The sequence below is a fragment of the Amphibalanus amphitrite genome, unplaced genomic scaffold (assembly GCF_019059575.1).
Source record: "Amphibalanus amphitrite isolate SeventyFive unplaced genomic scaffold, NRLGWU_Aamphi_draft 000405F_arrow, whole genome shotgun sequence".
NCBI lineage: Eukaryota > Metazoa > Arthropoda > Thecostraca > Balanomorpha > Balanidae > Amphibalanus > Amphibalanus amphitrite.
The window spans coordinates 407,094-421,702 of record NW_024881899.1 but is presented as its reverse complement, the minus strand read 5'-3'; the positions used below and the strand labels follow the sequence as shown (position 1 = coordinate 421,702).

The window sequence follows — 14,609 nt, the reverse complement described above, 5'->3', positions numbered from 1 at the left end:
TCGGATGCTGCCCCATTGGCGCGCCTCGTGTATTCCCCTCAGGGAGACTTGTCCACTTGTAAATACGAATCATGCATCGCGAGCGGCATGCCCATTGCGTCGGACGCATCCAATCTAGAGGTCGTGGGCCGACCCGGATGCGTCATTCCGCCGCGTCAGTCCCTGATGTAGCGATGTTGCGACCACTCACTCTGATCTGCCCTCCTGGGGGTGATCGCATATTCCCAGAGTGCGAATGGCATACGTCCTGTCGGACAGCATAAGATGTTGACGGTGCAGGCAGAGAGGGTGTCTTCATGGGTCAATAAGTATTCTATTGACCGTCACAAGAACGTGATCAAAAAGCCAAGAAATTATGGCAACATGTGCTAGTCGATTCTATAAAAGGGTCTGATTTTATCTCTTTTTATTCATGCTAAAAACTGAAAAGTGTTAACTGATTAGTGTGCGATACATAACTCATTGAACGAATTCAGTGAACTAACACCGACTAAACATGCACTACAAATGCACTTTTACCTTTCAACATGACCACAAGCCAACTTGCAATGTCGTACGTGATGTCTGTACATAATGTGCATAGTATGTGTACCTAAAGGCAAAAGGGTATTTTATAGTTATTTTTTGTTCACCGGTGACATAATAGCAAAGTGTGTCTCAGCGGCAGCATTCTACAAGCGAATCACGATGTTTAGTTTAGAAACGACAGCAAATGAGTCTCATCAAATGAATCTCATCGCCTTATTGCTCTGCCAAAGACCAGCTCGGTGAGCGACTCATATCCGCCATGGCACAGGGCGGCAGTAAAGTGATCTCATATCCGGTGATCTTTTCAAGCAATTTGACCGACTTCTTAAGGCGGTCAATGTCACATGGCATTGACTGCCTGCCTCCTCCCTCACAAGCTCTAAAGAGAAAGAGAAGGCTGTGACGCAGGTCTGTCCATACCCATAACACACTAACGGGGTGTTTATGAATGAACACCCCGATTGAACACTTCTCAGAATGAAATAACAGCAGCTTACGTTAGGATGCAGTTTACATGAGCTTTAAACGATATCACGTAATTGTGCATCTCGTTTGTGCCTTGTTTAGGATTTTTACTTTACATTTTTACGTCTTCCTGAGAGGCTGACAACTAGATGGGCATTCTCCAGCTTATTTAGAACCACTTCGGACAATGCTTGTCTTAAACGAAAAATGGCTAAAACTGAGCAAATCAGTCAACTTTCGAAAAAAATTGTTCTTTCTGACAAAACATACATTCCAGATTATCGGCTTGCTAAAAGATTTGAATATTCCGATGTTTTGGAGCAAACTCGGTCTTCATTCAGCCTTGAATAGACTGAATTTGATTTCAAATAAATTTCATTATTTCCAATGAACGATTTCTTTCAGTGCTTGCAAACACTACTGTTTAGTTTTTTCACAACAGCTCCCTTCAACACAAACATGTTTTTCCCTCCGTTCCTGTCCCTGATTATTGTGCTGTGTGTTCCAGGGTCGGCCATTGAGAAGCTGTGCGCGCTGCAGGCCGAGGCGAAGAGCACAGACCGGGCGACTCTGGTTCGCGCCGCGCGCTGCCTCCTTTCCAGCGTCACCAAGGTGCTCCTACTCGCAGATACCGTGGTGGTCAAACAGCTGATCCTCTCCAAGGACAAGGTCAGTCAGTCGGCCCACCCAGCATCCCATCCATAGGCAATAATGGTGGATATTTCCTTGGCTTCCGGCCGAAGGTTGCTGGTCGCAGAGTGACTCAGATTCAGATCTAACGGGTCAAATGTCACAGCTGACGCGTTGTGAACATCAGGGCTACCCAGGCTTACACCTAACGGACCGGCCTACTCACTTTTAGTGCCAGTCAGGGTCAATGTCATGCACCATCATTTTGCTGGCTGCCTCCCGCGCAGTCGCCCTCTGAGGTGACGCCAAAGCTAATGGAGGGTAGCTGCTCTATCCGAGTCATTACCACAGTGCCTTCGGCCAGTGCTGGTTCTGCAGAGTCGCAGAGGCAGGGCCGGTATGGTGCGGGAAACTGGGAGAATCACAGGAGAGCGGGAAAAGTGATAGAGGATGAGGAATGTAGAGGAAGTGGGAAAGCAGAGAAGGAATGAGGAGGGAAGCCAGAAAAAGGCAAAAAGGATGACAGATGCTCACTTACTCTGATACGGAGTTGATGACGCACACACATTATAGAGGATGAGGGAAATAGATGAGAGAGAGAGAGAGAGAGAGAGAGAGAGAGAGAGAGAGAGAGAGAGAGAGAGAGAGAGAGAGAGAGAGAGAGAGAGAGAGAGAGAGAGAGGAGGGAGAGAGAGATAAAGAGAGAAGAGAGAAGCAGAAAAGAGAAAACAGAACCGATGAGAATGTATAAGGGAGAAAAACTCCTTGCAGTCCCAGAGGCCTGAACCCCAGTCAGGTCCACCAGCCGGTGGCACCCAGCCGGGTTTATTGCCCTGCGGCAGCCAGACCCGGCGCTCGGGTTCGGCCCAGTCCTGTGTGACACCGTCTCTGATTAGGTGGCCGGTCCGACTGCAGATCGTACGCTCCGGCGTGTGTCGGCCCCGCGCCGGACCGCCCCCGGCTGACAGTGGCGACCCCGCCCTGAGCGATCGGCTCGAGCGTCCCGCTCCGCTGGTGTGTGCCGAACGGGGGGCGCCGCCACAAACAGAGCCGTTGGAGTCGACAGATGACGGCGGCGGCTCGTCGACGTCGACAGATGACGGCGGCGGCTCGTCGGCGCGAGCGGGTTAGCGAGCTTGATAGGAGTGAGTTTTGGGTCCGTTGACGTAAGAGTGGAAAATTACTGAGATGGGGATGGTTTAAACGTCTTTTTTTCTTCCCTTTATGCATAGGTATCATTCACCTGCTGTCTGTTGTCCTAAATATGAGTACCAACTTTACCGTAGGGAAATTCTTCGCATCAGTCAATCAGAATCTTTTCTTGGATTATTCGAAGAAATCATAATTTTAACTTTGCTTCAGGGCAAACAGCGAACTTATCCTTAGCGATTCCTTATTCTCCAGAGAACTTACGCTGAAAAAAAATTCGCACATCTTTCATTTATTCGTGTTTTATCATAAGGCCTGTCCGAAAGTTTCGGCTATTCCAAAGTCGACACGGCGGCGCCGTGTTTCTTTTTGTCTCCGGACGGGGCATGGCAATATCGTCGCAGTCAGCCGGCTCCGGAGGCCGGTGACATTGACCGTTAGTCACCGGCCGCCGTTTCGTTTGTGACTCCTGAGGGAGGCCCGGCGGCAGTTTTTACTGGGTCAACAGCTCTCCGACTGCCGAGGAACAGAGGCACTCCCTGCAGCTGGGCTGCTCTGTCTGCTCAACTCATCAAATGCCCAGCGGGCCCGTTTGCACGGCTAAATAGCAGGCCCGGAGCCAATATTCCATCGCTGTGGAAATATGAGACCGATTAGGGTGGGTATTGTGTAGCGAGCTGGCTGAAAACAAAAACACATTACCGTGATGATTTTGGTAGTGGAGCCGGTGGGCGAATAATTCTGTCATGTTTCAACATAAACTGACGAGCTTTATAGTTGTGTTCCACCAGATAAAGCTGGCACGTCACATCTAATTATTATTGCAACGCTCTCCAGAATAATTTAAGTTACTTTGATTTGATGTTCAAAGTATGATTAGCTGGAAATGTATCGCTGTCTTGTGAGTTATTAGACATGAAATTATTATAGTGATTTTCGTTGACAAAAGTATTCAAAATAAGAAAATAATAAATTTGGTCGTGGGATGTCCGTTGTCATGTTTAAGCACCCAATCTGTGGCTCAGCGGCTCGATGTCTGTTCGTTCGGTCACTGGATGTCTGTTCGTTCGGTCACTCGATGTCTGTTCGGGCGGTCACTAAGCGCGTCCCATAAACCGTCCTGGCCACCAGCCGGCTGGCAGGTCTGCGGCTGTCCCATTCGACCAATATCCCCAGCAGAGCCATACCATTTGGTCTCTATTGACGCCCACAGGCTGCACTGCCCTCCTAAATTACGGCAGACCTAATGACACGCTCATTGCACGACCGGACCTCTGCAACACCGGGCGAAGAGTCGCCGAACTTCCGGAGATAGGAAGGGTCTGTCAGTGCCATAACATTGGCAACTTGCGAAACTTTCATATATAGTGAATAGCCTCCAAAGCTTTAGCAGTGCCTTTGGCGCCTTGCAGCTTGGCCAAGTACAACTCAAAAGCAGTGTACACTGTACAACTAGCTTTTGGCTAAGTACAACTCAATATTTAGCAACATTCAGCAAATTCAGTGATGGCGTCTGTGGTATCTTTTGGTGTATTTTTCTAGCTTTGAAAGATGCAGAAAAGGCAACACGGTCATGACAATGACATCTGAAGGATGCCTATGAGTCCAACCGAGAGATATAACATAAGAGTGCTACTGCTGTTGCCGAATGTCGGAGTGTGTGACGTATGAGCGCTGTGGGACGCCGACATTCCAACTTTGCAGCGTGGGTGTTTTGTCAAAGCTAGCCGTGTTTGCCTGGCGAAAGTTGCTAGTGGTGACTGGAAACTTCCCCAGCAAATGGCTGTCAATTGAAAACAGTCTCGTTGGCTGCTCTTGTAAATCAAATATATGTTTTCTGTATTAATGCATTGTAAATGTATTGCATATTTTTTCAATAACCTCAAATGAGTCATGTTACAACATTAGCTCGCATGACAGAAGTGATTTACTTTAGACAGTATGCGTTTTGGAAATCATTACCATGGGCATTCAAAGTAGGTAACGTTCTTTTTTTTACGTAGCCAGTGTACCTGAGGCAGCCCCCCTCATTTGAACGATTATCCCAATTCTTTTGCGTTTTGCTCCACTGTTTACCTTGTTTCATGAATGATCCCATATTTTACCCTCAGCATCAGAAATGATGAAAACAAGGAAGGACAACGAAGAAGAATTGGTGGCAAATAGTACGAGTCCGTTAGTCTCCCTAAATCACCGAGAACATGCATCATGCATGGTACGCTCATCTCGCTCACGCATCATCTTGTCATCACCAATTCCCACCTCATCACTCACCGTGTCCCAGGCCATCCCGCGAAAATTCTGCCTATCCCGCTCCTCCATTCGCCGATACTAGGAATCGGGTGTGGACGCCTGCTGCTCCCCGCTCTCTCTCTCTCTCTCTCTCTGACCTCTCCTCCCGGCAGAGCACAATGAGCTCGTTCGTAGTGCCGACCGGCCGGCCAGCTCGAGGGCCCTCGACCTTCTCTTGGGCGGGCGCCCGGCCGGAGGTTGGGGGACCCAGAAGGCCCGGGCCGACTACGCGTGAGAGGCACGAGGGCCCGGGTTGACTGATCACCAGGAGTACGCTGGGTCAACTCCTACCCACCCGGGTAGGAGACGGTCAGGCAGACGGTCGGGTAGACCCCAGAGACAGTCTGACTCTGAGACTCAGAGGGTAGGCTGAGGGCTGAGAGTGAGAGTTCACTGATGACAAACCAGTCCGCTGAAACTCCACCACGATCAGGGCTGAATTTTTTGCGACTTGATTTAAATGAGGAAAGTTTATCAGTGGAGGAAGAACCTGAATTTAGTGCCCTAATTAATGATAATCCTGCAGCAGTAGTGGTTAATTAAACGAATAAAAACACCTTACTTCGTTGGGTGGTTCCAATAGCAAACGAAGCCGAGTTGGGTGAAAACTAGAAGCTCACTAAAAAACAACTTCCTAGCCCAAAGCAGAACAGTTTCAATTCATAATATCTCCTATTGGTTAGGTTCTACCGAAGACCCGTCGCTTGTTAGCCCCTGCTAACTCCTACCATTGCTCTTTTCTTCAGTTCTGAGTGCGACGTGGCATTGCCAGAAAAGATAGTCCTTTTTCTATTCCATGAGGTAACTTCTTACTCAAAGATTTACTGTCGCTGGTAACGTCATCTCGATGCGAGACCGCACAGCTGAGCACAGCCCCCCCCCCCCCCTCCTCTCCACCCCCGATGCCTCCACACACAGACCTCTCCCAGATACAGACCTTTCCGAGTGTCCCAGGAAGATAAATTGTCCTCCCTCCCCCCAGCCCGCGTGGTGGGAGAGCTAGAATGGGGGAACTGGGGGTGGGGTGTAGTGATTTCGTATCTTGCCGGCATCAATATTTAGCTCGCTTAGGTTGGAGAACTGAGTGATGGTTCTGTTTAAGTAAAGTAATACAGCAAACGGAAAAATAACGCCATAAAGGAATGGCGAGTCGAGGCAACGGTAGTGTTTTGGGATCAATCAGTGACAATGTTTTGATGTGAGCAGGACAGTTGGTCGCCAGCCCCCTGGGTGCAGGGTGGCGCAGCGCTGCGCGCATGTTTTGTTCTGATAGGGACAGCAGTGGCAATGTTTTAGCTTTGAATGGAAAGGAACGTGTCTGTTTTAGAAATCGAGCTGGAACTGAAACTGGTCCCTCCTCTGGTTACCGTGTGCCGCGATGGCACAGATTTCCGTTATTCGCTGAGCTGGCCTGTCGTCTCCCCCAGTTGTTCCGTCGTTCGGTCCGCGGCCACTAACGCTGGCTGGTAATTGGGTAACTCTCTGGCGTGGCTGTCCGACCGGTTACCGCCCATTCGGTCGTCCGCTCGGTCGATGCTGCGCTCATCAGCCCGTCGTTTGTTCAGCGCCGTCATCCGTGCTGCTGTCAGCCACTGGGTAACATGGTCACGAGGCCACTCAGCTACCAGCCCATCCGACCTACTGGTTGGTCTCTCGGTAACTTGTTACTCCTCTCGTTCCACGCACTGTCCGCCTCTCGTCTTCTTTGTCGCTTCCACGTCGATACGTGCGGGCTTTATGGAAGTGTGCAGCCATAGTGGTGGCGGACGGGCCGTCATTTTTGGAGGAGCGAGCGGGCTGCGCCAGCGGGTCGACAAAGGCTGATGTATCCTCACTGTGCAGTGTGCACGACCCTTCAGTGGCCGTTTGACAAGCCACCGGGCTCTGATGACCTGCGACTTACATCTCCCGCAGTTGCGGAGGATTTCCCAGAGTCGTTTGCAGAGGTCCTGTTGGAGTTCGTATGAAGTTCAGACGCGGAGATGTGGGCTTTGGGCGGTACCTACCCAGCTCGTCAGTGTGGCACTGAAGCTCGCTGTGTGGAAATCTGATGTTTCCAACAAGACAGATGAACGTTCCATATGCTTGTTTCGTCTTTACCATGCATGTCGATGGATACATTGCACCACTTTTGCCACATTAGTATTTTGTTTTTTTTTTCGATTGGCCCAATTTATTCTAACACCACACATATCCGTGACTCATTCCTATGAAATCTTTCAAAATGTTACGCGCTTTTTCATGCAGAGCTTAGGACCACTTCACTCAAGACACCTTCAAAGTATGCCTATTCCTGTTATCAGGTTTAAAAAAAATCATATTTTGTTCATGCTACATACGTCTCTTCCTCCCCAGCTTCATATTCTGCTCTTGCCCGACCACCACGCCCTTTTACTCCCTTTCCGTTGGGGATAAATTATGACACGCGATTTTCAATGGCTGCCGCTGATGACCGGGGCTGGGCTTTAATCTACCGCCTTTGCCCTGGGGAGTCGTTACGGGGCCACCATGAGGCCGTGCGCTATTTTTGTCGATGAGCGGCATTACTGGCGCAGTGAGCGTCGTTCGAAGCGCTCCTGGACGGCCATCTCTGGCGAGGAGTGGAGGTTTCTCGGTAAGGTGAGGCGAGATACATGCCGCTCACGGGCGCAGTATGACCGGTATTTATCGCCGGTAATATTTATCACAGTATGACTGGTATTTATGGCCGGTAATAAATTTGTGAGAAATGTGGCCCCCAAACGAGAGGATATCCATCTGCGTCGAGAAGCTCAGTTTCCAAGAGGTCATTGAGTAACAGGGCACTGACCTAGACCATGTTGGTACATAGTTATTGAGAAATGATCTAGCATGCAGTTGCTCTCACTCCCTCGTGATTTTTTAAAGAAAAAAAAAACAATATAGATCGTCCTTATTCATTATTGCCTTCATATAGAAAATTGATACAACTTTGAATGGTTCTACACCGCCTGACGTGTTACGACCACGGGATTACAAATAAAGCAAACAGTAGCATTGCAACTATGATTACGACATAACGTGATCAAGATCCCATACCAACCCTGCGACTGTTGAGCAGTCACTGGTCACGTCACAATTGTGAGTGACTCGTGAGTAAAAAAAAAAACTAAAACAACTCGTGTATGTTCAAATGGGTCAAAAAAAACATAAATGGGTCCCATGTATGCAATTAACTGCCGCCAAAATGCAAAAAGATCGATTTCACACGTGTGATTCATTTTGTCCACATGCTCCCAAACATTGTATCAACCTGTTGAAGCGCGTGATTCTTGCAATTTTGGAGTCTACCAGCAGTGACCGGTTCGACATGTCAATGTGAATATGGAAACCACCGTCAGCACAACCATGACACACGACTTATAACAGGTGCACTTTCGTTGCAGGCGGTCCGGACGCTGAGCCGATTGAAGAGTGTCACCAACTTCACAGAGTTCGTGAAGGCTTTTAGCCAGTTTGGCCAGGAAATGGTCGAGTTTGCTCATCTCACTGGTAAGAGCATCATATTGACTGCTGAAGTCTCTAGATTGTGCATTATCAAAAATAATGAATTTAAGCCATATTTGAAGCATGAACAGGAACAGGCATTACGGACGGACTTGAAGCTCGTAAAGCTTCAAAGCTTAAAACTAGAGTTACAAAACTGTTAACTTTTGTTTCAAACTAAATTAGAATCATTTTTAGTTTTGTTTTCTCGACAGCATCAGCTCCCAAATGCTGACTTGGCCTGAGTCTGACAGGTTTTTCCGAGTGTGCTATTTTATAGACCAACCAGTTGCCCTATTTTATCGAACTGTTCAACGCGTTAGATATATTATCGCTGCTGCCTGTTTTGCATTACAATCGGACTCTTGAATGGACTGTTGTCGGAACTTCAATAAAATATGTAGACTGGCAAGTGTTACCAGTCGATGGATTAATTAGGCAATTAATACTTATGTGGCTTTGAATACCATGACAATAAACGTGCTTAATTCGCGACTTACAAAAGAACAACATTTTTTAATTGCAGAACTATAAGTTCGTTTTTTTTCAAAAGGACTCTGGCTCCAAGTACGTTTTTCGAAAAAGCACGCGTTTTAGCGACCAAAACGAGCAAAAACTGAACCTGAGAAACTCGAACGTCGCCTTATTTTAACATGTGAAATATTGCCAATAATTTTCATACGTGCATTTTGGAACCAGATATGGGAACAGTGGTGACGTCATGCTGTCAAACTTGTATTGCAATGTAACGTATAACTATCATGGACGAAACCGCTTACTCGATTATAACCTCGGCAACAGTGAAAAACGAAGTTTCCACCAAAACCGTCGAAACTTTGTCCCATCGTACGGACATTGGGTGCCTGCTGCTACCAGTGACGTCATCATAGTATGCTAATTTTTCAAGACACAATTTCCGGGTACTTACCGTGCACAATTTGAAATCGAATATTTTTTCGGTAAGAAATTATTGGCCAGACGCTGAAGCTGCCAAAACTCACGTGAGAGGTTCGATAAGGAACTTGGAGCCAACGTCCTTTTGAAAAAAAACGAACTATAATCAGCACACTACTACATTTTCTGCTCATATTTGACCCTTTATGGTGCGCCCCTTTCTGACCGGCAGGCAGCCGACAGAGTGACCTGAAGGATGAGCGGCGACGAGCGCAGATCACCGCCGCTCGTCAGGTGCTCGAGAGGTCTACTATGATGCTGCTGACGTCTTCCAAGGTCAGTGACACTCTCCTAAAGACGTCCATGAACGTTTGTGGCCATCACACAGGCAGCACATTTGTATGCCTCTTTGTTGCCAGCGTAAGAAAATCTGTATTGTTACTTGTTATATTGCGCATAGCGTATTCATTTTATCATTATTCTGGTTTAATATGTTATAGTTTTGAGCGACCATGCACTATCGCTCTTTTTAAGAATATCGTATCGAAGTTAACCATCGAATTTTCTAGACCCATGGATCTTTATTTTGGCTGTGGTTACAAAAGACCTCATTCCTTTATGCTGCAGTAGGGTATTTCTGCCGAATGAAAGGAGATATCGTAAGAGCAATATCAATGTTTCCTCGATCCCTTACCCTTTTCGGTCTGGCTGTCCCGATGGCACCGTCACTCGGCTTCAACTTTCGCTCACTGAGCTACGAGTCATATATTATTCCAAAGACAATTTCAAGTAGCTGCCAAGACTGGCTTGACAAAGGATCTGCCAAAGTCATCGAAGACTACAAGAGATTTAGTGCCGGATCGTTCGCTACCTTATGCGCTGCCAAATTCACTTAGCTGGGATTGACGACGCGTTTTCGGATATCCTGTAAGCGATGGGCATATTGCAGACCATCTTTCTAGATCATCCATCTGCATTTAGTCTGCGCAGTGCGCTTGACAGATCTATCATCCACCCATCCCATATCCTATTAAGAAGTAGTCCCGTCACTTATTCGGCACGCATGTATCGGTATTCGGTATGCATCTTCCCGAGACGGCCTCTAGCCGACGTGGCACCGCCTGCCTCTCTAGAATGTTGGGTGAGTCTCCATTCCCAGTGAATTCTCGCGCCCTCAGCAGTGGCCATCACATTGCCCGGCTATAAGAGCAGCAACAAGCCAGTAACCCGGCGGCTGGATGGCCACTGGCGGGCGCCGCGCCGCCGCGGCCAGCACCGGCCTGCCGTCCGGCCGCCGCCCGCGCCGCTTATTGAATTGCCTCAGGCGAGACGAGCCTGGAGCGAGTTGGAGCCCTGATGGTGGCCCGGGATGGGCCAACGAGATACTGAGTCAGGGACCCCGGCTGGGAAGGACAGGGTCGGCGGCAAATGACGATCGAAATAGGTGGACGGCGCGTGTGTGAGAATGGTCCTGCATACGTATTGCTGATCAGTGACTTCGAGTTGAGTAGATTGTGACGTAAAGTCTGCAGTAATTAAACGCTCCGTCGTATTGCGGATGGACGGATAATATCCCATGTAATTCGTGTCCAGGCCTTTAGGTGACGCTTCATGCACAAAATTACCCTCACAGGTTATTATATTGTTGCAGAAGAGGAAGATTGTTCTTTAAGGTTTCAGAATGGTTATACATATTAGACATAGAAGTCAGAACATGTTTGACTTTTGCTTGAAATGATCGGTAAGCTTCATTAGTTGGTGAACTTATTGCCATGCCGTTTTTTTTTTTTACCTATGAAATATGAACAATGAAGATGTTCAGCAAAGGCATCGACTGAATTACAAGTCATTTGTTTTCGGAGCAGTAGCTGCCACAACACTCGTCAGCACGACATAAATGTTTGCCTGAAGTTTCTGACGCATCATTTATTTGGGAGCATCCTCTGGAAGCGCAATTTGTGGCGTCTCAAAGCTTAGCGACATATTTTACAACTAGATGACATCTTGGTTGATTTGGCTATCAAGAAGAAGCTTAACTTGGGAGATAAAAGTTGTGGCTATGTAGATCGTCTGAAATAGTACAGCCAGTCTTGAAAGCACCGCGTATCACTGCGGCTGATTCACAAAGCGCGACTGAGGAAGGGCTGCTAAATTTGAGTCACCGAACCAATTGAACCGGGGGATGGATGAGGATATCGATTGGCTCGGTGACCCTCAAGTCTCAAATTTAGCAGCCCTTCCTCAGTCGGGCTTGATGGATTCACCGCACCGATGCGCGGTTCTTTCAAGACTGGCTGTACAAATTGTTAGCATTTGGAGAAGCCCTTTAGTGCAGACATTGTCATCCACTCGTTGACGACATGCGCAAGCAGATGGCGAATACGTTCCTATGCTCAGGAGCCAAATGTCACCAACTGTTTTTTTTTTTATAAACCCAGAAGTTGGAACACATATTTCAACCTATTTATTGACGAAATCTACATTTAAGTGACCCTCAACCCGTTTATTGGTGCTTTGTGAGTGTGCCCGTAGCACAAGTCTTAGAGTTCATGGGGCATGCCTGTCTAATCCTAATTTTCCGTATCGACAAGCAGTGCCACGGTGACCGACTGTCAGTTCCCTGCCACCGAGATTACGGGCACGCTTAGCCCTGGAACCGCCGCGTTGGCAACCAGTACCCCCCCCCCCCCCCCCCCCCGGCCCCTCTACTGTCTTCCTGCCACTGAGATCACTTGCACATCAAACCCTGGTCTTCCTCCGACAGCATTCCCCTCCTTTGCTGTCTCTCAGTCACTGAGATATCACGAGCGTCCCTAACCCCGTTACCCTCGTGTTCACAGGCGGTGTTACGCCACCCCGACTGTCCCCGGTCACGAGACAACCGGGACACCGTGTTCTGCCAAATGCGCCGCGCTATGGACCTCATCCATTACGTCGTCAAAGGTGAGTTTCAGGTCCTCCGGAGACGGTCCGAAGTGGCTCACTGCTCGAGCCTTTACGCAGTGGTTTCTCTGGGTCGGCAGACAGACCACCTGTGGCCTCCGACTGCTCCCACAATGACCGGACAGTTTGGAATAAATGTCTGAAAGTTAACATCCTATTTTAGGAAAAGCGTGACTATTATAGTATATCGCACAGTCTCTCCCTTTGTCCTTTTTCTTCCCCACACCCTCAGTCCGGCCGAACCACTGACCCCGAGTCGGTGTGTTTTGCCGGCGTTCGGTTCCGCCCGTTCCTCGCTAGCCACCAGCTGTGGCAGTGTTGTTGGCGAAGCCGGCCACCGCGCCTGGAGGCTGTGACGGAGCGGGCCGCATTACCGGCCAGGGAGGCCAGGCCGCCCCGGGCCGCCGGGCCGCGCTCAGAAATGGGCCGCTACGCCGCCACTAAAAGGACTATCAATTCAGACGCCGATCGCACTGGCGTCGACGCCACTGCCGACGCCAGCCGTGCCGGCTTGCTTTACCGGGTGGCCCAGAAAAAACGTTCCCAACTTTAAATCAATATTTCTCAGAAAGTGATAAAGATACAACATTGAAACTTCGAATAGTCAATGCGGCACACATTTTCAGTATATGGTATGATTTTCATGGTGTTCGGTAAATTACTTTTTAAACGGTTCGTGTTTCAAGCATGCCATGTAAAAATTACTTTTTTGCTCCGATGTTTACTAAAAAATGTGAGTGAACCGTGCCACTTTCACCTCGCGGCACCGCGGCCTAGAGCCATGACTTCTACTGGCAGCTAGTCTCATTGATGGTTCGGGTCTCAGGATGACACATTCCCTCAGGCAACCACGATGGCTCTGTGCCAGCGGCATCGGAAGAAGTTTCCAGTTTTCTAACCATCTTGTGGCTCAAATGCTTTCCTGGCTGACATTCCTGGGAAAAGGTAGCTTTTCAACCCGTTTTTTTTTTTCATCTGCTGGCAATGTTTTTTTCATAAGCTATTCTGTGGTCTTCTGGCACAGGAACCAGTCTTTTTTAGTTTGTTTTCCTTATCCGGTCGATTTACTGTTTGATTTACTGAAAGAAGGGTAATCAGCAGTAATCCATGCACCGTGCCACTCCTGCTCGAAACATGATTTGGTGTTGAAATGAATGAAATCCATGAGCACCATTTTGACTCAGTATTTGAATATTTGGCACAAAAGAGACAAAAATATTTAAAATAAGAACATACGTGTTGGTTTCATTCACGTGCTCCACTTTTTATTCTTTTTTTATAACATGGGACGTCTAACCCAATCATCACTATCGTTTGACATCGGCAAAAAAAAGCAAAAACGTCTTGCTTAGTTCAACTCAAGATTGCCAGCTTGAAAATGATGGTATAGTGTTATAATTTGGCATACCAATGCGCAAAGAAATGACGCAAACTTGATGAAAATTTTGGCTTGTTATTTGTACTCGTATTTGATATATAGGCCTCCAAAGTTAGGAACGTTTTTTCTGGGCCACCCGGTATATGCAGACCAGACTCACCAAAGATGGTGTTGTGTATACTGAAATACGTAACCGACTGGCTGAGCGAAACGCGATACGAAAAAATGGCTGTTTGGGTTTGTCGGATGCGATGCTTTGATCTGTTGAGCAAAGTGTCCATTGACTGAGTGGCTCCTTTTGAAGGTAAATAGGAAGTCTGAAGGGATTTTATCCGGAAGATCCTTCCGGGCACTGAAATCCGGCGCTTTGCTCAGTTTTTCTCTTTTTATTTGATGCAACTCCTAGACAAAGGTATGAAAGGTTGCGATTCGAAACAGAGTAAACTAGCAGCTAGTGTGCTCGAATTCAGGGTTTACTGTTAAACATTAGCTGTCTCGAGGCTCGAACCACACACTTCAGTGACAGCCGTGAGATGAGACGCGGAATGGCGATGCGCTCTATCCTTCCGCGCGGGGCAGTACTCGACAGCTTATGAGCTCGTCCCAAACTGTCAAACTGTTGAGCGAAGTCTATTTACCCGTTCCGGCCCAGCCGATTGGTGATAGCGTGTGCCTATGATCAAGGCAGTCGACAGCAACCCTGGGTGTAAAAGTCACCGATAGGGACGCTGTTGACCAGAGAGATATATGGTTGCAGTAGGGATGTCATATCTTAGTGGGATACGGAGATTCAGAGTAGCGCGAGAAGCTGATCAAGATTAAGTTA

General features: G+C 48.0%; 1 protein-coding gene across 4 annotated transcripts in view; it reads left to right on the top strand.

Annotated features, from left to right (window-relative positions):
* LOC122390687 (alpha-catulin-like) overlaps nucleotides 1-14,609 on the top strand; it is a 78,030-nt gene that overhangs the window by 27,425 nt on the left and 35,996 nt on the right. For all 4 annotated transcript variants that reach the window (XM_043383860.1, XM_043383859.1, XM_043383862.1 and 1 more), the window contains exons 3-6: nucleotides 1,502-1,662; nucleotides 8,469-8,574; nucleotides 9,695-9,798; nucleotides 12,303-12,405. In XM_043383860.1, coding sequence (XP_043239795.1) covers nucleotides 1,502-1,662; nucleotides 8,469-8,574; nucleotides 9,695-9,798; nucleotides 12,303-12,405 — 474 coding nt within the window. The remainder of the gene's footprint in view (nucleotides 1-1,501; nucleotides 1,663-8,468; nucleotides 8,575-9,694; nucleotides 9,799-12,302; nucleotides 12,406-14,609) is intronic.